General features: G+C 44.1%; 2 protein-coding genes across 4 annotated transcripts; both read right to left on the bottom strand.

Annotated features, from left to right (window-relative positions):
• Positions 1-307: 307 nt before the first annotated feature.
• On the bottom strand, positions 308-15944 carry LOC135090989 (zinc finger protein Gfi-1b-like). Of its 3 annotated transcripts, none has more exons than XM_063988267.1 (10): positions 15759-15944; positions 13081-13440; positions 5421-5614; positions 4607-4776; positions 4272-4397; positions 3847-4000; positions 3486-3661; positions 3082-3251; positions 2516-2681; positions 308-1976 (listed from the first exon to the last, which is right to left on the bottom strand). In XM_063988267.1, the coding sequence occupies exons 2-10, from the start codon at positions 13252-13254 to the stop codon at positions 1918-1920; spliced, it is 1389 nt and encodes a 462-aa protein (XP_063844337.1). In that variant the 5' UTR covers positions 13255-13440; positions 15759-15944; the 3' UTR covers positions 308-1917. The 3 variants fall into 3 exon arrangements, with proteins under 3 accessions (XP_063844337.1, XP_063844339.1, XP_063844338.1); XM_063988269.1 differs by having other exon boundaries at positions 4272-4379; positions 15759-15942; XM_063988268.1 differs by lacking the exon at positions 15759-15944 and adding an exon at positions 13597-13890.
• Positions 15945-20026: 4082 nt separating this feature from the next.
• On the bottom strand, positions 20027-25641 carry LOC135090793 (protein Wnt-9a-like). The gene is made up of 8 exons (XM_063987859.1): positions 25575-25641; positions 24894-25282; positions 23492-23573; positions 23170-23347; positions 22686-22872; positions 22225-22381; positions 21692-21856; positions 20027-21388 (listed from the first exon to the last, which is right to left on the bottom strand). The coding sequence occupies exons 2-8, from the start codon at positions 24971-24973 to the stop codon at positions 20966-20968; spliced, it is 1272 nt and encodes a 423-aa protein (XP_063843929.1). The 5' UTR covers positions 24974-25282; positions 25575-25641; the 3' UTR covers positions 20027-20965.
• Positions 25642-25918: the final 277 nt, after the last annotated feature.

Here is a 25918-nt window from a genome sequence, read left to right as displayed (position 1 = left end):
CAGTGCAGTAACACGAAAGAAAGAAATGGACATCTCTTAATAGTAAATAAATAACTAGACAAAAATAATCGGGGTGAAAAATAAATCATAAGAGAATTACAGGTACAAATTCTCATTAACACAAGAATTAGTGTTACATATTACCTGAAGAGTCCTGACACCACCTGGACGCTTACCTGTCTTGGCAAGGCGTGTTTCCGGCAGGTAATCTTTTAGTCCCTGACACTAGCAATGGTAACATAGATAACGTAATTGAAGTAACGATAATGAAGTCACCTGAACGACTAATACCTGAATGACTCACCTGTTGCGTCTGAATCTGGAGAAAAAAGATGAAAAGGGTGACGAAAAAAAAAAGAAAAAAAGAAGGAGCAAAGAAGGAAGAAGACGGGAATCAAGGAAAAGATAATGAAGAGGTGGTTGTAGCACAAGGAGGAAAAAAAGATGGTGAAGAGGAGAGAGAAATAAAGGAGAAAGATGACAAGAACGAAGGGGCGGAATTAGGAAGAAGAATGTGAGAATGAGGTAGAAAATGAGGAGATGGCAAATAGTCTTCCTATTTAGAAGATAGGAAGACAGCAAAAGAGAGGGAAACAGAGGACGAAGAGGAAATGAAGGAGAAAAGAAGAAAAAAATAAAGAAAATGAAGTAGGAGATATAGCAATAATAAATGAAAAAAAGACAGCACTGGAAAGGAAAAAAGAAGAGAATGAGAAGGAAGATAAGAAGAAAGATGCCGAAAAATGAACTAGAAGGATAAGATATACCAAGAGAAAATACAAAAAACAAACGATAAAAAGTAAAGAGGAAAAAATAATAAGGACGAGGCGGAAAATAACAAAACATACGAAATAGAAAAGGAGGAAGATGAGAAGGATGAGGAAAACGAAGCAAGAGCAACAGAAAATGGGAGGAGAATCGCGGCGCCAGGTGTTCCTTTTACTTTCACACAGGCACGGGTTCTCACGAGACGCAGGCAAATTTTTTCAGGCCAGACAGGGATCAGATTAAGGCTTAGGGTACAAGTTCCAGTCCGGTACAGCCTAACCCTCACCCCCCTACCCACAACCCTCCCTTAGGCTGTGAGGGGCGACGGGGGAAGCCTCGAAAACTCCCCTGTAGGCCTACGTAGTCTCAGGTTTCTTACACTAAATCCCAGCCTATCAAATACGTGTTTCTCTGAGTTAATAAAGAGGTTATTTGCTGACTAGGGTGGGTGATACCATTAAGATTTTATTTGACTTAATTATTGTGGGTTTATCTTTTTTTTTTAATTGCTTATTAGTTTTTATCAATTAACTCTATTTGTGTTGTTGGTTTTCCTCGTAAAGTATTTTTTTTTTTTCTGTATTGTTTGCCAAGATAAGTCAGAGGAAAGTTGTGTACGGTAAACTTACGCCAAACAAAACAAAACATTAAAAAACTCAATCCTATTCACCATTTCTTTTCCTTCTTCTGCTGAATCAACTGCAACATTTACTCAGCGTCGGAAAAGAAGAGGAAAAAAAATTCAAACAAAACACAGGTATTACACTCACTTTCCTCAATAGAAAACCAACTTTTTTCCTCCCTTTTCTTCTTCCTCACACTCCGCGTTGGCTTCTCCACACACACTATTGTCTTCTCGAAAAAAAAAAAAAAAAGAAAGAAAGACAATGAGAAGACCACTCGCCTTGTGGTACACCAAACTAGTCTTTTCTTTTGTTATTTACCATGTTTACCTTAATCTACTCCCCATTTCTTCTGTATATCTCCTCCTGCACACCTTTAGCGCCTCAGGAATGGGGTGCCGTGGTGGGGTGCGGAGAGGCTGGGGAAGAGATAATGATGAGGATTCGCTGGTGTGGTGATGGTGTGGGGGGGTGATGGAGGTGAAGAACGATGGTGGTGGTGGTGTAGGATGGTAGTGCCTTGTCTCTACACCACCAATCGACGCAGCCCACCCACCCCCGCACTTCTTTGTTGTTGTTTAATTCCTGCAATATAACGAGAGTTTACTAAGATTTATGTCAGTACTACACTTGAGATTTTTTAGGTGGTATCAAGAAATTCAGACCACTTTTTTCTAATATACATACTAAGAGCAATTTCTTTAAGGTATATGTCCAGTTACTCTATGATCTAGTTTAAATTCAATTACCTTACTACTTATTTTTTATTCAGTATTCATGCTATCCCTTGCTATTGATAAGTATAAAATTCTAATTATTTAAATATTTACTGTCTCCTCAAGGACTCATCACATTCATTCACGTCTAGTTATAACCTTCATTTATATTTCCCTTTTTGCACGTATAAAAGAAAGTCGGCCCTGTACTACAAAATATCTTAAAATCGAAGAAAAACTGCCTGATATTACAAGTTAATTATGTACTTTTAATGAACGACATAAGAAGATCTGAGATTAAGGAGAAAAGAAAAGAAAGAGAGAGAGAAAAAATAAACAGAACCTCTAATTGTCTCTCCAGTAACCACCCTATTAGCTGTCCACTCCTCCACCTGTCCGGCTCCTTACCTGAATGTAGCAGAAGGTGGTTGCGCTGGTTGGTGAGTTTGCTGAAGCCTTTGCCGCATACGGGACAGCGGTGCGGCCACTGCCCAGTGTGGACGAAAGTGTGGCAGCGGAGGTCACCTGGCGTGGGGAAGGAGCGGGAACACACACCACACTTATGCGGTTTGTCCTGCGGGAGGAGAATATGACAGGAGGTTAAAGAAGATACAGAAGGAGGAAAAGAGGAAATACAGGGTGGGAATGATGGAGCGGGAATAGGAGATGGGGAAACAAGATAGGAAAAGCGGGAGAAAAGGTAAAGCAAAAGATGGATGCATTGTAATGGACGAAAGATTTTTTTTTTTCCCACAATTAAAATTAACAGTTGACCACGACAAAGAAAATAAAATAAAGACCCCATCAAGTTCGTGAGTCTACTAAAAACCATCGGCGGAAGTGCAATGCTCAGGCGTTAGACTGGAAATTTAACTCTGGGGTCATTAGGCGAAAGCAAAGACGGGGGAGGAGGAGGAGGAGGAGGAGGGGAAGCCGTAACAGCTCTGCCCCTTAACACCTGCTGGACTTGTCACCTTCACGTGGGTCATCTTGTGGTAGTAGAGGTTGGAGGACGCCGTGAACCGCTTCCCACAGGTGGCACACTGATGGGGCTTCTCGCCGCTGTGGATTCTGCGGTGAGTGTTGAGCGAGGAGCTGGTGGAGAACCCCTTGCCGCACACCTCACACACGTGGGGCTTCTCACCTGCACGGAAACACGGCACACAACTCCTGAGTCACCGGCATTAATGCGTGTATGTTTCCTGGTGCGTGTGTGCGTATGAGGATGCCTTGGCACTATTTTTCATTGTACTCCAAATAAACTGTTATTTTTTTATGGTGTATTTATACTTTAATGCATCATAATCATCCATGAATGTAGAATCGTCAGTTTTGGTATGAGATTAAGCAAGAAGGTTACCAGTGCCCGAGTACTGACCGGTGTGTGTGCGCATGTGCCGCTTCAGGAGGCTCGGGCGGTCGAATATCTTGCCGCACACGTGGCAAGGTAAAAGTGAACGCTCGCGAGGCCGACGAGGCAACACCTTGTCGAACGACGCGCTGGCCTCCAGTGCCCTTGAAAAGCTGTCGTGCTGGGTAAAGGCCTCCTGCAGCCTGGAGACGGAGAAATGTCACTGTGACAGTGTTATGGCGTAGTCTCTTTTTAACTTAATAAGAAAGGTACGTCAAAAGAATCGAAAGGTTACTGTTACATCAGTTACAATAAACTCTGGAGAAAAGAGGAATATTCAGGTTTCTTCTTAGATCTAGGAAGTCTTTCGTGAACAATTCCAACTGACCTAACACTGGCCTCGCTGTACAGGCCGTGGGTTGTGTCTGCGGCGTTGCTGGAGAAAGACGGAGATTCTTCGGAGTCTAACATTTGCTCGTCATCTTCCGTGAGTAGGGCAGACCTGCTTGCCAGCAACGGCTGAGACAGGTCCAGCGGGGCGTCTGAAGCAGTGACACGGAGACATGAAAGGTACAGGAACACAGACTTATAAGAAATATCAATTTTTACGGTTGTTAAAAGAAAGACAGTACAAGAAGCCAGCATAAAAAGCACAGCTTCTTGTTAGTGGCCTAGATGACAGGAGCAACAATACACAAAGACTGACGAAAGCAGAGCGACGCCATTTGGATAAAAGCAGAAGACAAAAGGGAGCTTCGTAATGTTCAGTAATGAGGCAAGATGAGGAATGGCACCGCTGACCCACTAACTCACCGTGCATGAGGGCCGCCACTGCCCGCCGGTAGAGGGCGGCTGCCATCACCAGACGAGAGGCGCCGCTCATCTCCAGCTGCAGGTTGGCGCAGGGACTCCCGGCCGGTCCTGACGAATGGATAAAGCCTGAATGGACAACAGAGGCGTGAGGGAAAGCCTTATGCTGCCTGCTGTTCTCCTCACTATAACACTCCTACACACAAGCGTTGATTTTACGAGAGAAACTCTACACAACTACTGTTACTTGGGTAGAAAAGAGGGAGGAAAAAAATAAACATATATCAAAGTCTGAGAAAAAAAAAAAAAACAGACTCTTTCCTTGGGTGATTTCTAACCTTCTGAGGTGACCAGCCGGGTATCGTCGGGCGTGACTCCCGGCGCCAGGTGGAGGGGAGAGGAGGGCGAAAGGAGCGGGTGGAGGGGCGGCGGGCCAAGGGCGGGATGACGAGGAAGGTTTTCGGGGTGAAGGGTGAAAGCAACCACCTCGCAGTGAGGAGGAAGGGACCTGAGGGGAAGGGAAAGGCGTGGCACCAAGGGAGGAATGTTAATAATGGTGATTACATGAAATACAATAACAACTTGAGTATAAATAAAAATGAAGAAACAATAATGATAAAAGTGACATCAATATTTTCGATGATAATAAAGTGAACACAAATAACAAACTATTAATTGCCTTTGTAAACAGAAAATCCACACTACAAATTAAGCAGTAATACTAAAATCATTACACGTTTTCTTTAGTGACTTATTTTAGAAAACTGGAATGACGCAATGTCTGTCTGCCCCCCCCACCCTCGCTCTCTCTCTCTCTCTCTCTCTCTCTCTCTCTCTCTCTCTCTCTCTCTCTCCGCCACAGGGAACCAGTTGGCAGGAAGAGGTCGGTCACCGTCTTCTCCAATACAGATCTCAAGACGATAAGGTGGTTAGAATTACTTACACAAGCCCCCACGTGTGTGTGTGTGTGTGTGTGTGTGTGTGTGTGTGTGTGTGTGTGTGTGGAATGGAGGCAAGGAAGAGGCGATTAGGTTATGAGAGAGAGACAGAGACCTCAAACACATACACAAACACTCAAAAAAAATCTAACGCAATAATAACGAAAGTAAAACGCTTCTTACCCATCCCAGTTACCCACACCCGCTCACTTACCTGATGACAGTAAAGGTAATCGTGTTATGAGGCGTGAGGGCAGCCACCAGGTTCACTTCAGCGCTGTATTGGGACTCCACCCTCAGGAACCTCACCCAGTTGCATTCCCTCAGCGGCGCCGACCTCTTGGGGGCCGCAGGGAGGGAGCTGAGGTTCTCCCTAAGGGCATCATAGGAGCCCCAGGTGTTTCTCGTCTGTAGGTAAGTAAAAGTGATGTTATGTAGAATGTGGCGGTGATAGTGGAGGTGGTGGTGCTGGCAGTAGTAGGAGCAGTAGTAGTGGTAATCATTGTTGGCACTACTACTACTACTACTACTACTACTACTACTACTACTACTCCTATCTTTAAAAGAAAAATAATAATAATTATAATGTAACTCAAAACGAAACCATCATCACAATCACACCACAAATTACTATTGTCCGCAGAAGTAAAAAAAAAAAAAAAGTCATCCACCTACTGTTCACCTCGTGCCTTCCTTTTTCTTCCGTTTTTTTCCCATTTTTAAACGAATGAATGACGAAAATGCGCATCTCTTTTCATCCCGCGGGGGCGATTTTTCCAGCGGTTCTCGTCCGTATGGCGCCTAACTGAAAGCTTACGAAACCCTCCCTTTGTGATGAAACACTAACTGCAATGAAAACAACCGCTAAACCCAGAGAAACGTGTAACTCGAGGCGTCTTCTATGGCCTGAAAGTGTCCGGCTACAACCCCTCGTAGTTATTAGCGCTGCTCTCGCCTCTTCCTCACGACTTCTAGACTGTGGTTTTGTGCTGAGTTGCATCACAGTCGCCCCCTCCCCTCCCTTTTACACTTCACCGTCACCCCCCCCTCGTCCCTCTCCCCCTCCTCCTCCATTCTCCTCATCTATCATGTCCCCTGTTCCCCCTCCATCCCTCCCTCCCTTCTGGTCCTCCTCCCACGCCTCCTGTCCCGCCCAAAGCGTGTTACTGGTGAGGAGTGATGGACGGGACAACTTGACCGACACTTCTCTCATAACGAAGGAGAGAGAGAGAGAGAGAGAGAGAGAGAGAGAGAGAGAGAGAGAGAGAGAGAGAGAGGATTATGTGTTGTAAGTATTATGAAGAGAATAAAAACGAAAACGATTTACAAAGTAGTAATTAAACAAGAAATATTTATAAAGAGGAATCGCGCATGACTTTTCAGAAATTAAGAAAATACACATAACAGGTAAAACAATTTAATTATAAAACCCTTTACTGAAAATAAAATGAACAAAACAACAGAAAAACACAAAAGTGAGAAAAACTCTGACATGTGGGTGGAAGCGAAGAAATCACAGGTGTTATGGTCACCTGAATGTGGGAGGCGGGGAAGGCAGGTAAGGGTTTGCGGGGGAGGGGGATGGGATGGCACAGGTAAGTTGACCCTCGTCCCCCTCAGGTGTATGTGGTCCCACACACACACACACACACACACACACACACACACACACACACACACACGCAAAATAAACCGGTATAGAACCTTTACATATGAAGTGACCAAGTGCTGTGTGTGTGTGTGTGTGTGTGTGTGTGTGTGTGTGTGTGTGTGTGTGTGTGTGTGTGTGTGTGTGTGTGTGTGTGTGTTTCTCAGTAGCTCTCCATCTCACTCCCTCTCCTTTGTCCGTCCGGTCTCCTTGTATCTCTCTTCATCCTTTCCTCTCCTTCTCCCTCCTTTCTGAATGCTGACATGTTTCCCTCCTTCCTTGTCTTCCCTTCCTTCCTCTCTTCGTCTTGCTGCCTCCCTCATTCTCCTTGCCTTCCTTCCTACCTCCCTCGTTAATCTGCCTCCTCCTTCGCCTGCCCTTCCTTTGACCTTCCTTTACTAATAACTTCTATGGTTATGTCAAAATTATGCATCCATTTCTGTTTTCTATATCCTTTCTTTTAAACTTAATAAACAATATTGTATTTATTTATGGTTGTTGATCAATATGACGACAATTTCACGATATTTTTTCTCTCTTTTTACATTTGTCTAAGTAGATTTTCTCGCACTGTATCATATAAGTGCCAGTATTCTTCTTACAGACAAATATCACGCGAACCATAATATTTTGTTAAGTTGTAATGTATTTCCTTAGTTAAAACTCTTTAGTTGTCTTTTCTTAGCTTTTTTTTCCACTGCAATTGTCTCTTCATTTCATAATTTTCCCCGTTTTATGATTAATTCATTAACTCTTAACAACAGCACCGGTTATCGTTTTAAAATATTTCTCATTACCCACTCTGAGACATCTTTTCTTTTTCCACAATGACTTGCAAAGATTGTACTGGCCAGAAATTGCGAAATATATTCTTTTTTATGCCGTTCTCTCTTGTAGATGCTTTTTAAAGACTCCATGCTTTGATTTTCATGCTGTAAATTGTTGCATATCGCACTGAAAGGATCAAGTCACGCTCTTTTCATCCGCATCCCAATGTCCCTCTACGCACCATAGTGTCCCTGACGAGTGTCTTACCGCCCTGCGCCATCAATGTTAACACGATCCATCCCGCACCGCTTTTTTCACTCCTCCCCCTAGACCTTCCTCCTCATCTACTGTTTCTCGTCCTCTGCTACATTTTCATTACTCACCTTCCCTTCCCTCCCTTTCACCTTCATCCTCCTTCCCTCTTCTATCTGTTTATCTCCCTCCTTTCTCTCTCTCTCTCTCTCTCTCTCTCTCTCTCTCTCTCTCTCTCTCTCTCTCTCTCTCTAGTGTCATATTTTCTACGTACATTAACTCTTTATATTACATACACATTTTTTATTTTTTTGTAATGAAGTATTTTGCATTTTGTCTGATATTTAGTTTATATTTACTCCTTTTCCCTTTCTCGTCCTTTTGCTCGTCTCTCTATGCACCTTTTCTTTCATTACTTCTCCTTTTTTTCCTCCTCTTCGTCCTCTAGACCTCCAATAAGAATTTCAGTTTTATGAATGAAGTGTCGAGTTGCCTCAGGAAGCGAGCCACAGACGTACTCCGTGGACCCGCCGAGCCTTTTTCCTGCACGGCCCCGTGAGCTTATGGGGAACTGAGACATAAAACTCTTATCTGCGGCTGCGAAGGGGACGCGAGTGTGTATGTGTGTGTGTGTGTGTGTGTGTGTGTAGTAGTAGTAGTAGTAGTAGTAATAGTAGTAGTAGGATTCACATGATACATTAATGAGTCACCTGATCTTGATTTTGATTCAGGGACAAAACTTAATCTTTGCAATAGTAAGACACTTCCATCCCCCACCCCCAACCACCACCACCACCACCACCACCACCATAGCCACAAGAAGCATCCCCGTCTCAGACATCACAAGACGATATGAAAATTGAGGCACGGACGCACAAGGCAGACCTGCGTGCTTAAAATGTGACCACGAGACACGAAAGAGTGAGGAATGTGCCCCGGCAGGAGGATCATTATGTGGTTAACTCGCCTCGTGTTAGATGACTTGTACGGACATGATTAAAAAGCATTCCTCCTCCTCTTCTTCCTTCTCTTCCAGCTCGCTCTCCTTCGTTCTTCCTCCTCCTCCTCCTCCTCCTCCCCTTGCTTTTAGCTTTCATCCTTAGTGTCCTTGTGTTTTCCTCCTCTTCTTTCATGTCTTTGTTATTCTCCTCCTCCTGCTCTTCCTCCACCTCCTCCTCCTCCTTGCTTTCCTTTTAGTAGTACACTATACACTCGAGACTGAAATATTAACAAGAAAACGAAGAAGATAAAATAGAGAGGAGGAGGAGGAGGAGGTACACTATAATAATAATGACGAAAAAAAATTTAACTATCGTGCAAAACTAAAACTAAAAAATTAATGATGGTTCAATTTCTGAATTTACAAAGATCTTTCTATCAAAATCCGATCAATCAATCTATCAGTCAGTTTATCTATCTATCTATCTATCTATCTATTTATCTATCTGGCTATCTATGTATCTCTATAAATTATCCTTTAAAACTTATTTGTATGTACGTATGTATCTATCTATCTACCCATCTATCCATCTACTACTATGAGTATGCGCCACTGGCCGTCATGCTGCCTTTTTATCTCTGCCACCAACACCACACCACACCAACACGCCTCGGATGGCCGCGGAGTGGAATGGCCGTCACCTCGTCTCTTGTTAATTGATTCGCACACCTGTCTGTATCAACTCCATTCCCAAGCCACGTTACGGGAGGTTGATCTCTCTTCTAGCAAATTTGTGGCCGACACTTGATCGTCTTCGTATTCTTTGCTAGCGCCGAACGTCTCTCAGCGAGCGACAAAATATGTACTAATTTGAGGAATCGTATCGAGTTTCCCGCTGACACTTCGTGACAAGGCCTATCCATCACGTTGCTCAGACCACAGTCACATTTCTTCCCGCCAGGTAAAGTGGAGGAGAGAGTTTAACACATTTTCTTACCTGGGTTCTTCTTGGGGATATTATCATTTCTCTTTATTTATTTATTTATTTATTTTTATTTATTTATTTATTTATTTATTGTCTTTATTGTTATCCTTTGTTCGTGAGTTGTTTTCATTGCATTTTTTCTTATATATATGTTTGTTGTTGCTGCTGTTATAGTTCCGTTTTTCTCTCTCTTTTTTTCTCTTTCTTTTTTTAGTGTTGTTATTGTTATTGGTCATATTTTTAGTGTTTTTTTTTTTTCGTTGTTATGTTTATCGACTTGTTATATTGTTTTATTTTCTCTTCACAAGTTGCTTTCTTTTATTGCTATTCTATTTTTTCTTCTCTGAGTTTTTTTATGCTGTTTTTTGTTACACTTACTCGCCTTAAGCTGCTGTTGTAATCATATCCTTTTCTACAAGTTACGAGTATAATCACATTGCATTTTTCTTCCCAGAGTTGTTGCTGTTATTATCGCTGCATTTAATGTCTTCTTAATGTTTTATTATTACTGCTGCATTTTCTTTTAGCATATCAGTACTATTATATATTTTCCTCTGAGTTGTTCTTACTGTTACATTTTCTCTCCTCAAGTTCTTATCATGAGCACCTTTTTTTTTTTCTATTTTTATAACATATTTTCTCTCGTCAACTTATTATTATCACTCCGTCTTTTTCTTCATTTTTTTTTTCACGGATGAAGGAGACTGGCTAAGGGCAACGGGAAAAAGGCGAAAAGCAAAACCTCCCTCAACTTGTAGCTTCCAGAAAATCAAAGAAAATTTACAGAAAAAAAAGCTGGCCAGTTTAGTTACAGAGGCATTTAGTTATAAGAAGAAGAGAAACTAAAAATACATAAAGAGTTTGAGTTTACCAGTGAAAGGGGTGAGAGAGTAAAGATACTGGTTAACTCTTGCATTGGTAAGTTGGACTGAATTCCAGCATCTTTATCACATTACAACGAGTGGAGATTATTATTTTTTTTCATTAGTTATAATTTATTTAGCCTCCATCTTAAGCTCTCCGTACTGGTACATCTTCCTCACACGATCCGTACCTGTAATGTGTCTCTCCTCCTCTCGTTATAACCTGTAGATGACTATGAGCTTCTACACATCGTCATTTCATTCTCACCAATCTGTCACTTTTTTACTCGTCACAGCGTCTCCTTCACGACCAACACCTTCGTTGCCTCCCTGCGTGAAGGTAACCAAAGCTTTCTCCATTACGCATTGCAACTCTTTTTTGTTTCCCCGACGCTCAGGTGTGACGCCGCTTCCTCTGCCGCCTCTCACCTGTGTTCGCTCAGGTGAGACAAGTTAAAGGTTTTGACCACCGCTTCATTATTCTTGCTCACCGCTATTTTTTTATGCACACCAAGAAATTCGCGGCGTGATATCCCTAGATAAAGACTTCTGTGTTCACATTATCACGACACGAAATCTCTAAAAACGACAGAACAAAGGTGGTAGTCGCCTTGAAAAAGTACTTGCAGAAATGTAGCCGCCCGCGGTTACCTCTCTCGTTCGTATCTTTGGAGAAGCTGGTTTTAAAATTCCACGTGCATTAAGATACGTACTTCACCTCAGAATGTATCCTTGTCCACTATCTCACAACTAGCTCTAATCTTGAAGTGAAACACTACTAAACAGGTTCTCCCGTTGCTCCAAGCGAGAAAAAAAAAAGTGATACCAAAAATTGATAGAAAAAGCATTACTCCCTCACACTGGCTTGAAGGAGAGGCGAGCACCATCCACACGGCTCATTAATTCCCTAAAGCCACCCGTTCTATATCAGCTTGACTTATTTCACTCAATAACTCACGACGCATGAATTACTTATCTTCCACAGACCACACCTGCGCCATTTTCACCTGTCACCCTCACCCCACCTGCGCCCTTCATGCACCGCCCTCTCCCTGTCTTCCCACACTCTCCCATCACCTACAGGGACCATCCGGGAACGTCTGCTGCCTCCCTTACCCTGTTCCCATGTCCCCAGGGAGGGCTAGGTTCTCTTGGGTCAGGGATCGGGTGATGAAGGTGCCAAGTCCAATCTTCCGCATGGACTGCTCCACGTCTTTATTGTGAGCGGCGGTGCCCTGAGGCGGTAATGCGATCACCTACACCCACTCTAAGAACGAGCGGCGGTACCAGTAGCGGAGAGTAGGAGGATAGCAGGATGGCCAGGATAGGTGAAGGGGGCAGGTAAGGAGCATGAGAGTGTTAGTGGTGGATGGTCCAGGAATGTGTGTGTGTTCATGTAAGTTTTCCTCCCTTACCGCTGATGTCTTGCGAGGTTACATGACTTGCGGTTCCATCAGAAGGGAAGGGAGTGAGGGTACGTATTTCGTCTAGTTCAGTTTGGAGGACTCATAATCTAATCTAACCTAACCTAACGTAATCTATCCTAACCTAACCTAACCTAACTTAACCTAACCCTTAAAAGCCCTTCATTAAACAAAGCGGCCACTAGTCAAAGATGGCTGAAAATAAGAAAAAAAGGTCAAAAGATACTAACAAAACAAAACAAAGAAGAAAAAAGTCGCACGTTGAGACACAAACAACAAACAGTTACGTAAACAAATCATACACAGAATAAACAATAGAGAGAAAACAAGAAGCATTCCCTGGAGGGCAGCAGACGGGCCAGACGGACGGTGACGCACTGCGGCCCCGCGTACTGGTGGACTCGGTATCAGCTTTCCGGTAAAATCACTTCCAGACAAGAAGCTCCACAAGGCACGTTAACCCAAGAAGCACGAAACTCAAGGTGGTACTGATGGAAGGGGAGGAGGAGGAGGAGGAGGAGGAGGAGGAAGGGTAGGAGCAGAAGGGAACCCATACTCTCATCACTTTACCTTTAATGATCCAAGCTGACTACAGGCGCATCGAATATCATAGTGGGAAAATTAATCGTAAGAGATTTTTTAATGTTACAGCTGCCGTGCCTGGCGTGCGGGGAGGGAGCGGCGCGGCGGGAGCGGCCCAAAGCATTACGGGAAATAGTAATAAGAGTTAGTGTCTACGCGGCACGCTGCACTGTGCTCTTCTGCTGCGTGTTATTAATAGAAGGACACTTTTTGTGCACTAACACGCCGGAATTACTTGTGTTCGTAACTGATATACGTGTTTTGGTGACTCAAAGTAAAACTGCGCCTTACTCAGACACTATAAACTAAGATGTTTATACTTACCAGGTAAAACACTTACACACACACACACACACACACACACACACACACACACACACACACACATACACACACACAGACCAGTACTCACATCTGAGGCGGCAATGGGTGGGAGGGGCGGCAGGCGCGCCGTTCTGAGGGTGCCAGAGGTGGGTGTGTAGGTGACTCCCTGCACCACGCTCGTCGCCGTCACCAGGCAAGGGAAGGCGCCCACTCGGCTGATCTGCAGGCACAAGTCACGGGGCAGCAGCACGCAGGTCTCCATGGAACCTTCTTTGTGGGGACGAGACAGGAAGAGAAGGAAAGGATTCTTCACTGGATGCTCTCAATACTTTTTTCCCTTTCTGTTTACCTCAGCTTCCCCTCAATGTATTTCCTTTCTGCTTTCACTCCTGCGGTTCAGTCAACAACCTCGTCCCCCGCGTGACGTCTCGCCTCTACAGTGATTCATCTGCAACAGTGAAACAAACTTGCATCTTCACCTTCGTCTTTTGATGCGGCAAATTATGAGGAGACAAAATGTGAAGCGACGAATGCCACACCTTAATGTTACCCTCAACTTTTCCTGAGCTAGTCTTCCCTCATGAACACCTGTCAAAATATTTACCTTCCGTCATGGCGTCTTTCACCAAATCGCCTGATGAACAAACTAGTCGCTGCGCTTCCATGGCTTGCTTTGGGTGAACAATTTAGAACGTGGTGTTATTATGGTGCTTTATGAATAATATATCCTTGCACCAATAAATGTACTGCTCTGCCACGACCACAAATAAAGCAGGAAGCAACGAGACACTTTCGTCAAGGTGTAAACAAACTGCGAGCCTCGTGTCATCAGTGACGTGCGGGCGTGGAGGGCGAGGAGGCGCGGGCAGGTGAGGCGGAGGGCAGGCGGGTTATGCGCGGGGCAGCTTACCAACCGACCACCGCTGACCCCACCCTCACCCCACCTTCACCTGGCCCCGCCTACCTGCCTGACGTCACCCACGCACTCCGAAAATTGTCTCACTGTCCATCTGTAGCATGTGTAAGCGTGCCACAGGTGAAGGGAAGGTGTTAATGATGTCAGGTTCGGTAACGTATAGGTGTTCCTCTCACGTGACGAGGCATGATCAGGTGCTTGGCTTGGCAGGTAACTTTGGATTTGTAAGTTCGCAATTTACTTGATGATATTTGCAGGAAAATTTGTGTCTTTTTTAATAATTTTCGTCTTTTTTCGAATGATTTTTACTCTTCGTGCACTCTCCTGAAAACTTTATCACTGGACATTTTACTGGAAAACACTCAATAAACAAATCCAGTAATTCTAATCTGTAAATGTCATTAGAATATAAATCAGAGTTTATCTAATGAACAATGTTTCCTGTTCTTCACTCTTTTTCATCCTTCTTTCCTCTCTCCCACTCTTCCTTTTATTTCAAACCCTCTTCGCACTTCTCTTCACTGTCACATGGACCCGCCACGCCACCATTTGTCACCCTCAGTAGATCCAGTCACAGCAAGTCACACTCGGTACAGTTTTCCCATTCAGCAAGGCGAGGGGGGGGCATGGAATTGGGCGGGAAAGGAGCGGGAATGGGGCACGAAGAGGGCGATGGAGAAGATTCAGTCACGCCTCCATCAGATCACACAAAAGAGTTGCCGGAACGGTGAGTCTGGTCTACAGAGAGACAAATGCTACGATCTCTTCCTCTCTTTGTGTTCCTGTTCTCCCCATTTCACACTCAGGTCGAGACACTTAAAGAATTGAGATCTGCAAACCGGGAAACGTATTTTCAGAGTTCCGGCGTCTTATCCGTACTTTCAACACGTGGAAGTTACTGGAGTTTTCGAGGGTGTTTTGATGATTCTAGTGGTGATAGTTTTACACATATTCCGATACAACCAAAGAGATTAGTGTAACAGTTGTGATGAGAGCTGCCAAAGGTATTATTTCTTTAGTATCACAGCAAATGATATAGGGCGATACTCATGCGTTCCTCTCTCTCTCTCTCTCTCTCTCTCTCTCTCTCTCTCTCTCTCTCTCTCTCTCTCTCTCTCTTCTCTTCTCTTCTCTTCTCTTCTCTCTCTCTCTCTCTCTCTCTCTCTCTCTCTCTCTCTCTCTCTCTCTCTCTCTCTCTCTCACACACACACACACACACACACACACACACACACAGTCCACTCCGTCTGTTATTGACTCAGGTGGAGACAAGCGACGGGGCGAGAATAAGATAAAAATACAAGCTCGTTTACAGTCGCATATGGTGCACGTTTATTTCTTTTGGTCACTGCGTCGCGTCTGAAGTGTTTATTTGAGTATGAGGCGCCGTGTGAAGGCACTGAGACACAGGCACCGCGAAACACAGCACGGCACAGCACGGCACCCTTGCGCTGTTCCTTGCTAGGGCTGAGTGATGCTGTCATGCGCTGTTATTGCCTGAGATTTGTGGTTGGCAGTAGTTGATTTGAGTTAGTATTGGTGATTCATTGTTTTTTTCCCACTGAGTTACGGCGCTGAGGCGAAAGAGTCATGTACAGCGCTTAGTAAAGTTAAAACCTGCAAGGAAGTTGTGTAGCGCTGGATTAAGTTTCAAGCAGCACAGAAATCCTATATCGGTGAATAAAGTTACCATTCCTGTGACACCAGAAAATCCTTAAATCATCTCTCATATTCACAGCAACACACCTTGAACACCTGGCTTATGTGGCTCCAGGTGTTGACTATCTGCTCAGGTAACTCTTGACTACAGAAATTAACAACCAATCACACAAACCACGCTTGTCACTGACCTAGTCACCTTAAGACCTCATCAGTGCTCTCTCGTCACAGCAGCGCCTCCGTCACACCGTCACACCAGCACAGCACACAACACTGATCCACCAGAACAATACCCGCCGCGCTGAGGACTCGAGGGTTTGTGAGGCGGTGAACCTGTGAGTCCATCTCGGGAGGGTTCAGTCCATCGCGTGAGGTTTACTGACACATGCCTTGCTCAGCTGCTCACTCGCTCACGCCCGACACTCCACACCGACTCAGAAAACGCGGGGGGTCGAGTAGTTGAAAATCATGTAAGTGATGATAAAGAAGTGTTGGTCTAGTGACTCTAATCTTGTCAGTCTGCTTTTATTCATTTATTTTTTATTTTGTTTTACTTTTACCATTGACATCGCCTAAGTATTTCTCTTGTCCACGGCGCCACATAATCTCGGTGTTCCGGCGGCGAAATGCTAATCAATCAATTTTTCTTATCTTTATTAATCGTTGCTATCATCTTCATGTTAGTTTCTTTCTCGTTTTTCAAGTTCCCCGAATCATTTGTCTCACACTACGGAGTAAATCACCAACAGTTAAACTACCTGAAGCGTCACACTGCTGAAAAAATGGATAGCTATGCAGTTCAAGGCTGCTGTTTATACGGATTCTTATTTTGCCATTGTAATTCCTATCGCCTTTATGAAACACGATCAATAAAATAGAAATTATGCTCCGAATGACAAGACAGAAAATTTTAATAAGTAACTAATAAGAAGAACGAAATAAAAAAAAAAATACTATTTACAAGAGATTTTGACGCTTTGGAGAAATGATCCGAAGCGCTTCATGACTCCGATTCGAACAACCAGTGACTCAAATCCAAGAGATCGAACCATAAAACACGGCCATTTTGTGACTCGTACCACCGCAGTATTTTGAATCGCTAAGCTTTCGTGTAGCATCAAGACACAACTTGGTGCTTTCATTATCCAGCACCTTTATAACATGACATATTGTTTTGCATTACGTAATAACATGGGTGAGTGTTTCGGTGCTTGTCTTTCAGTCAGCGGCAATTACTGTAAGAGGTCAAAACACAATACGGTGCGTTTATGATTCAGTGCCATCAATACTTACACTTTTTAATAAGGTAATGCATGTTATATTTGCGGTTTTACGTGCGGGATTCTCAGTATTCGGTCCTGCAGTGGATGGCAGCGCGGTGTTTACTTACATATAGCAACGAGACGGAAAGCATTAAGGGAAGGCAGGAGCGGGGATAGTCCAGCTCCAGAGAAAGAGAGAGAGAGATGCCTTATCACAGTCATATTACGCTATTGTGTGGCCTGGCGGAGAGGGGCAATAAAAAAGGAGAAAAAAAAAAGAAAACAGAGAGCGATTGCACACATCTCGGGTCTCGGCAGAGGAGCGCCGGTATCGCCTTGGGAATCCAAACTGAAGGGAGGAGATCTGGTCCACGCGTGACAGAGGGACGTCGCCGGCAGCGTAACAGGATCCCACGTCATTACCTCAACAACTCTAATACGGGACGAAAGTGATCACGTTCGCTATGCTATTTCGTGAATAAATGAGACACGGCAGAGTAGTGGCCGCAGCCTTGACACCTTAGCTGTTTCTGGGCGAGCGATGATATGGGTATTGGGGTGGTCACTTCTTCTCCTCCTCCTTCCATCACCTCCCCGCTGCCCGTCCCCCGGATCTTCTTTCTCCTTCCTATTTTTTCTCCTTATTGTCTCTTTCTCTTTCTTCTTCCTGGATTATTCTACGCCACTAGACGTTTAAAGCCTCTTTCTGTTTTTTTTGGGGGGTGTATTTATTGACTATATTTTGTTGCTCATGTAAATATTAACTTTTTTATGTCTTTTTATGTACTTTACTTCATACTGGTTGTTAGATTTGCTGTGATCTCAAATGCACTTTTCTTTTCCCATTTAGTTGCAATGCTTAAATTAATTACTCAGTTTCAATGGATTATGTAAGCCCACAACGTGAACAAAATCATAATACTAAACCTTTTATGTATTATTAGTCTATTTCCTACCACCCCGGCATTGTTTAAATCTACATCTGCTCCCTGAGAACTGAACACGTAGAAGTTAAATCGCAAAGCAAGGAAAGAAAAAACACCTGAAAATAAAACCTCCCTCTCTTTCCTGACACTCTATCATACTTTATCAGCCTTACACGTACCTCCTTTGCACCATTCTCATCCCTTACCAGGACCGGTCCATCACCGCAGGATAGAGAGTAACGTCTTCCCACTAGGACGGTCCGCCATTATCCCATATATATACGAGGAGGTCCGCGCGTCATCCATATTCCCGTTGTGACCTAGCGACGTGAGCCCTTCAGGAACAATAGATCCGGACCCATAACTCCCTGCCAGCCACTGTTGTCAACGCCCACCATCTCATCCGCATCCTCCTCTTTCTCCTCCTCGTCTTCCCCTTTCCCTCTCCTCTCTCACACATATCGTTTATTGTTTCTATTTTGTATTGTGTATTTTAGTTATTATCTTCATTATATCCCAACACAACTCACGCCTGTTCTTTCTGTTTGTTTGTTTGTTTTTTGTTTTTAATGTAATCTGTGTAATTACATCTCTTACGAATATAATCCTATAAATGTAATTTCAATGAGCGTTATCTTAAGTGTCATTCCTATAACTTTTACATCTATCTCCTCTTCTTCCTCCCCTTTCCGTTCCTTCATCGTTGCAGTTCCTATATTATAACTGACAACATTAATAATCGTCAGAGGAGAAGAGGAATTAACTAAACACACCACACTAAAGTTGACACATGACAGACACCTTTCGAGCATTCAAGAGCACAGTAATTTTAACCAAAGTTCTTTGTCTCCTATCATACTTAAATAAGACTTCATAAATTCAGGATCTACCACTCTCTTCCTTGTCACACCGGAGCACTACAATCATGTAACGTATCGAAAACCAACTAAACTTCAGCGATTCTCACTTAAACAGCAGCGGCAAAGGAGAGAAAGAGAAGGAAGAAATACATACATACATACTCACCTCTCACAGAACTTCACATCACCTCAACAACACCAAACACAAACAGCAACACAAGACAATACGGAGGAAAACAAACTGCAGCTGTGACACTAGAAAAGAAACCAACCCTCCTCGGTCTTCCCTTTGGCAACGGTGACTGGCTGGCAAGCGGTGGTGAACGGAAAGGGGACAAATACCTCCCCTTCGGTAGCTCCTGCGATCATTGTTTTTGTGGCCAGACTCGATGCTATCACGCCGCACAGGACATCCATCTCCTGGCGGCGGTCCTTGATGGCATCCAGGGAGACACGCACCTCCACACCGCCGTCCTGCCTCTCACGCATCCCCGGAATGTGACGTACGGAAACTCCATAAGGTTGTGAGAGAGTCGTGGGGGTCGTGGGGTCATGGGGGAGGTGGTTGTGGTGTTAGATAATTATGGATTTGAATTAAGTTGTATTTACTTGAAGCAGCAGCAGTTGACTGTTTGGGAGACTTATAATTAGGTTTATATTAGGTAAATAATATAATAGGAGGGAGGATTCGAGGATTACCTGATGTTTCAATTGTATGGTTTTCAAGCTCTAAGTTAACATGTAGGTAAGTGGTAATAGAGGTTAAGTTATGCTTATATGTGGTGAAATATCTGAAGTTTCAATAAAAAGGATACGATATTGGATATGAGGCGGTGAAGGAGTTGACAAAAAATTCGTCAAGATGGCCTCCAGGTTAGGGAGGCTGAGAGGAGGTCGTGTAGGGATCGTGAGTAATGCTGAGTTAAGGGAATGACTTGAAGGTGGTGGTGTAGTGGCTGTAGCAGATCCCTGTCTGGTGGGGCTGGTGCTGCACGTGCATGAAATTCCTTGAACTATTCACTGCCAGAATTATGAATATGAAAACACCTATTATGCCTGCCTGTGCGACGAACGTGATTTTGGATATCTGTACAGAGGGTGGGGAAGGCCTATTTTCCCCTGCAGTGTACATATTATATCAGTTTAGAAACATATCCACTGTAGTGTCATATATATATATATATATATATATATATATATATATATATATATATATATATATATATATATATATATATATATATATATATATATATATATATATATATATATATATATATATATATATATATATATATACACACACACACACACACACACACACACACACACACGCACGCACACCCTTCTTTATATCCATCCTTATCTATTCGTGCAAAACCATAATTTGATAAGTGAATAAAAGTAGTGAAAGTCGTGGTAGATTTATGCATAAAACGTTATACATTCTGGACAGGTGTAATATATTTCCACTATTCAGAGCTGATTATGAAATACTGCGGCGGCAATAGAGTGCGGCGTGCGTGGCGGCGCGGAGAGTCACAGCTGCTGCGGCGCGGCGGCGGCGTGGGAGGAATCATTCCCTTTCTCTTGCACGAGGAACAGAATCCTATAAGCTGATCAGGTATACTCTTTTCATATCTAATTGATACAGTCTTGTTTACATACCGAATGCGATTTTCCAGATATATTTTTGTGGTTAATCTTCCCACAATCCAGAGGATGCATATTGTCTTGAATTTTCTTCACAAACTACATAGCGTGTTGCCGTTCCCGCCCAGCCAGCAGCCCCGCCCTCGCCTAACAATACACGAAACACATAAGGATCATAAATTCTAACTCGTGTAACAGTCTCAGCGTGCGGTCACTTCACACCACTAACCTTACACCGCTTTCAGTCACCAATGCAGACGGCGGGATGTCGCGCCAACCAGCAAGGCACCACAGGAAAGTAACAGCAGGTAGCTCACTTGACTTCTTCCACAGGTGTTGTCGCCGCGCCCCGCCGCCCGCCACTGCCGCCCAGGTGCTCCCCTGCTATGCTTCTGCTACTCTTACGCTACATTAGGCACTTCATTTCGTCACATTAATCTAACACTTTTTAACACATTTTCATGATGCACACAACCTTATTGGACTCTGACGTGTCCGCCAAATAACTCAGAGGTTTTTCTTCATTCATACTGTCAACACAATGTGATTCTCGTGGTAATTGAGAGAATCGTAAATTGTCATAAACAGCAATCTAAATTCTTCCTTAGAAGCAAAGATTATAATTATGTACACATTAGGGGTGTCTCCTATCGCTGCTGCTGCTGCTGCTGCCGTCTCACCCTCGGCCACACACAGCTCATTTGCAGGTGTACAGTTCGGCCACGCGGGTACAGTTGAGGCACTTCACCTCACAACACCACACCACGCGGCACTTGCACGGCTCCGTCACCTCAGCTACGCTCGTGTCGTAGCCGCGGCCACAACATACATCGCTGCAGCTCTGGCCTTTCTCGCAGGACCGGCCTCTGGTGCCCGGCCCGTATTTGTTTTTGTAGCAGAAGTTTGGCGAGGCGTCCAAGTAGACCAACTGCGAGGGATCGCCGAGCACGCCCCAGCCCTTCCCGCCACGATGCGACACGCACCTCTCGCTGGAGACTTTCAGGATGTTATTTCTGATGCCGCGTTGCCGACCTGACCTCCGCGTGCCTCCCCCGTGGCCCTTCAGGCGTCTGTCGCCGGATGTCCGCGGATAGCGCGGCCTGCTAGCGCGATTTGTGATCTGCAGGAGAGACAATTCCTTAGACACGTCCAACGTTTGCCTTGTGTCCTCAGAAGGGACGTATTGTTCCTAAAGATAAGCAAAGACGCGACTTTAAAACTTTAATAAATTCGCAAGCAATGTTTTCCTTTCTATTATAACGCGAATTGTTTAAAATCCTCAGAGTCAAAAATCTGTTTAAAATTTTAATGATAGAAGCCAAAAAATCATCCTTCACTTAAGATTTCTAGTCACATCCTCCAGAGATGTTAAAAGGAGTAAAGTTAAACAAGACAAAGCCTCTGCCGCGCCCGCCTCACACACCTGTGCCTCATTGATGGTGCGGCCGAGGGAGGACCGCTGGTACAGACTCTTGAGGGTTTCCCCCGAGGCGATGAAGGCTGGCAACTGGATCCAGCAGGTCTTCATCACGCACGAACCAGACGGTCCGTGACACTTGCAGGTCTTCTTGGCGGCGCTCGCCACTGTCTGCAACACGAGGGAAGTTCAGGGGCGTCAGGAGGTTCGGGGTGTTTAGATGTTGCTTAGTAACGAGCTGGTGACGTTTGAGTAAGTATTTTGTACATTTCATAGGTGTAAGAAGCAATATGCAGCAGGTACAGCAGAAATAAGAGATGCAAGAAAGGCGGCGGAAACAGCGTCAGTACAACACCGAAGACCACATCGACCGAAGTAACATTAGGAGCAGACACGGGAGTAGAACTACTAAGAACAATGCTAACTGTATAACGACACCAGTAGCAATATAACTGGCGGTAAAAGGAGCGACAGAAGTAATACCGGCAACACAAACAAGCTGAACTACTTCCAAAAGTGACCGCAAAGTCACGTGTTACCTTAATGCCCACACAGGCATTGTGCACATCGATCTGAGATTTGAAGTCTCTGCTCCTTGAGTACTCCTGCGACACAGCGGCCTTCAGTTCGGCGCTTGTCTGTCCCTCCTTCTTCCTGCCATCTTTGCGCTTCCCGATGAAGAACCTCTCGGCAAGTCTGAAACATAAATAATATACTTTCAATAACATTTGATATGGAAATTAGATAGAAACCTTTGAAGATAAAGAAACAAAGGATCCGAGGTTTGAAACAGCGGGCCTCGTGAAATAGAACTGTCACCATTACTAATACAGTTGATAATAATAATTAAAATTTACACGATGCATCTGCAAATATTTTTTTTTTAGGATATCTATTTTAATTTTTAATTCTTTTCATCCTTCATTCATCCTACATGGAAATAACCAGCAAAGCACAACAGCACCACAACAACACAGCTTCACAGCATCACATCACTCACTTCTGCCCGTAGCGCACGTTGTCACCACAGCCGCCCCAGCGCCACGCCCGCCTGCTGTCCGCCGGGGTGGCCGAGGCCGTGTTGTCGCAGGAGCAGCGGGTGAGGTGGCCCTGCGCACAGCTTCGCGACACCACCTGCGTCACGGAGGCTGCCGAGAGGGCCTGCAGGAAGGCTGTCTCTGGAAAGGCTGCCCAGGAGGAAGAGGAGAAGGAGGAGGAGGAGGAGTGGGAGGAAGAACAAGAACAAGAGCAAAAAGAAAAGAAAAAGAACAAGGACAACAAGAACAAGAACAAGAATAACAAGAACAAGAAAAGAACGAGAACAAGAACGAGAACAAGAACAAGAACAAGGAGAAACGAAAAATTATAACGTTATCTTTCGTGTCTATTTCCATCGCATCATAAAATTTAGCGAGACAAACTTTTCATAATCTTCTGCAGACAAGGTTGCAGTACATTTAAGTTTCCATCTCCCTGCGCCTCACCTTGCTTCATGATCCTCCGTCTGGATCGCCCTAGGGAGCAATTCCACCTCTCGTGCAGCATCAGGTGTTGGCAGTGAGTCACGCCCATCCACGCCGCCTCCAGGAGCACGCCCGCCATCTCCCGCGACCGCAAGCACGCCCTCCGAGCAGCCCCATGCACACCCGCGTACTCACACTTCTACGGCGAGGATTTAAAAAGATAGTATTAAGTTAAATTTTTTCCAGGAAGGTGAATTTTTAGCTATCAGTGATGTAAGAGAGGTGAAATAAATAAGGGGATCTCTCTCTCTTTCTCTCTCTCTCTCTCTCTCTCTCTCTGTACCGTGCGCAGGTCCATGGAGAAGTTTGAGGCGGATCGAGTGGATGTGAGAAGAGTCTGATCCACCTTCCTTCTGCTGGAGATTCTGTGGAAGGAGAAGGAGAAAGATTAGTGCGCGTAAAACACAAACCCACACTCATCTTCCTCTTCCTCCTTCGTCGCCTTCAGGAGGGGGCATAAGAGGCTCCTCAGGAACAAAAGAGTCTCCCTTCCACAGGTTGTTCCTTGTCACTTGTCAGTCGAAAGTCTCTCACAGCATCTCGCAATCTCGCAGGTCGTAAACAGAGAGGAATTGTTTGGTTTGTGCATTAGCTTCTCGTTAGTAACTGTGTCGAGGCGTTTCCACTGTATATAAGATGTGCTGTGTTTACGAAAAGGGAAGGAAGCCAAGACAGAGAGACAGAAAGACAGGCGGGTGCTGCTCATACGTCTTGTGTGTGCGTGTGTGTGTGTGTGTGTTTGTGACCTGTCATTCTGTCACTATTCTTTAACTAAACCCTATAGGAATGATATATACAAAAGAACAACTAAAGGAAAAATAAGAAAAAAAAGCTCCTTTACCTATCATCTTTGTTAGGAATCTACTTGAATAAACAAACAAAACAACGACAATAAAACAAAGGGATAGAAATGCAGCACATCTATCAGTTCGAGATAAACAAGTACTGTGTGTGTGTGTGTGTGTGTGTGTGAATTGTGGGGCCACGCGCATCCACACACGCCGCGGATTCTTATGTGGAAACAAGTGGTTTATGGGGCCGTTAAAAGGTGACGAGGTCTTTAAAGGATGTGCAGTTTTCTTTTAATGGCTAAACACAATCGACGTAAAAGGGAGAGGTGCCCGTGTATGGTCTCCTCACCCTGTATAGCTGACTCTCCTTAAGGGTGTTTAGGTCAGGGTGAAGCGGGCTCCTCTCACCGTAGTGGTAAGACTCTTGGCCTCTATAGTGGGGATATGAATGTAGTTTTTCTTCCTCCCGTTCGTTATCTGAATGTATTTGATTAATGCTATGCTCTCTGCTTCTCCTTTCCCTCTCATCCATTTTCTTAGTGTTCTTTTATGCTTTAAATTATGTCCGGAAGAGCAGTTCAGATTCCTCGACTGTCTTTTGTTTATAATTTTCAAAGAATCTAATAAATGCTACCAATAGACATTTATATAAACCGAAAAAGTACTAAAATTCATGTAAATCACTGTTTAACATAAGAAAACATCATAAAAAAAAATGCTTGTCTCTCACCTGAAAATTCGAGCGCAGAAGAATAAATAATTAAGTAAATAAAAGTTTCCTTATCAGAAGCCATAAACTTCAAAGATCTCTAATAAAAAAGTCCTCATAAAAGACCTATTTCTATTTACTTTAAGAACAACATCCTCCCAGATTACCCCCTCGCCATCACTTACCCGCAGAAGGCGTGGCAGGCGTGGGGCGCGAGGCAGTGAAGGAGGTGCGACACGGCAACGATGAAGCAAAAAGGCCTCATGCTGGGCTTCACATGGTTCTGGTCGAGGCTTTGGATCGAGTTTCAAATTTAGGTGTTAGACGGGGAATAGTTTATTTTTTTTTCATTTCCTTTGTGTATGTATGTGTGTGTGTGTGTGTGTCGGATAATGTCCTTGCTTCTTAAACGATTTGATCAATTATTCAGTCATCTGTTGCTGTTAACTCTCTTTTTCTTCAAGTGAGTTTAGCACAGTTCATCCTTCACTTCACGATTGCTCCTTCAGCTGTAACAACGTCCACGTACTCCAGAGATTATATTCCTTTTTATATTCGTAAGTCGTCAAAACACCTGCGTTAAGAGGAAAAACATTCACCATCACTATTTCATGCACACAAACTCATGACCACTAAACACTTCCTCGTCATTAAGAACAAAACCACCAGTTCGCCTTTCAAAAGCCACACGAAAGGCAAAGATTCAATGACTACTATCTGAAACACCGATTTAAACATAAGACTTGAAGCAACAAGAAGAGTAAGGCAGAGAAAATACGAAGCGAGGGATGGCTGAGTGACAGTTCTAAGACACAAGAGAGGAAATGCCCGACGGAGGTGCTGTAGTCAGTCACGGGACACGGTACCCTTGCCACCCCTTGCCACCTCAGCCAACAACTGCGGTAAATACTCCGCCTTTACGATCTCCCTCGCACCTTCCACAATTCGCCCGGAGGTTGTAAATCTCAAGAGCCTAACTCATGTCTCATTGGCCAGCGCTCAATCGTGCCAACCAATGGGAGGAAGCTGTGGCGTATGTATGACCAATCACGTTGCTCCGTCTCCCGAAGCTAATAAACATTTCACGGTGACAATTCATGATTTTAGAGTACATTAAGTGGACATAACGGTGAAATGCACGAACAAAAATCGAGGTATTAATGTAAACTGTTTTTTATATATGTATTAGACGTGTGTTTCCGTTATTTTG

The sequence above is a fragment of the Scylla paramamosain genome, chromosome 36, assembly GCF_035594125.1.
Source record: "Scylla paramamosain isolate STU-SP2022 chromosome 36, ASM3559412v1, whole genome shotgun sequence".
In the NCBI taxonomy this organism is placed as follows: domain Eukaryota; kingdom Metazoa; phylum Arthropoda; class Malacostraca; order Decapoda; family Portunidae; genus Scylla; species Scylla paramamosain.
This window is presented reverse-complemented; position numbering and strand designations above follow the sequence as displayed.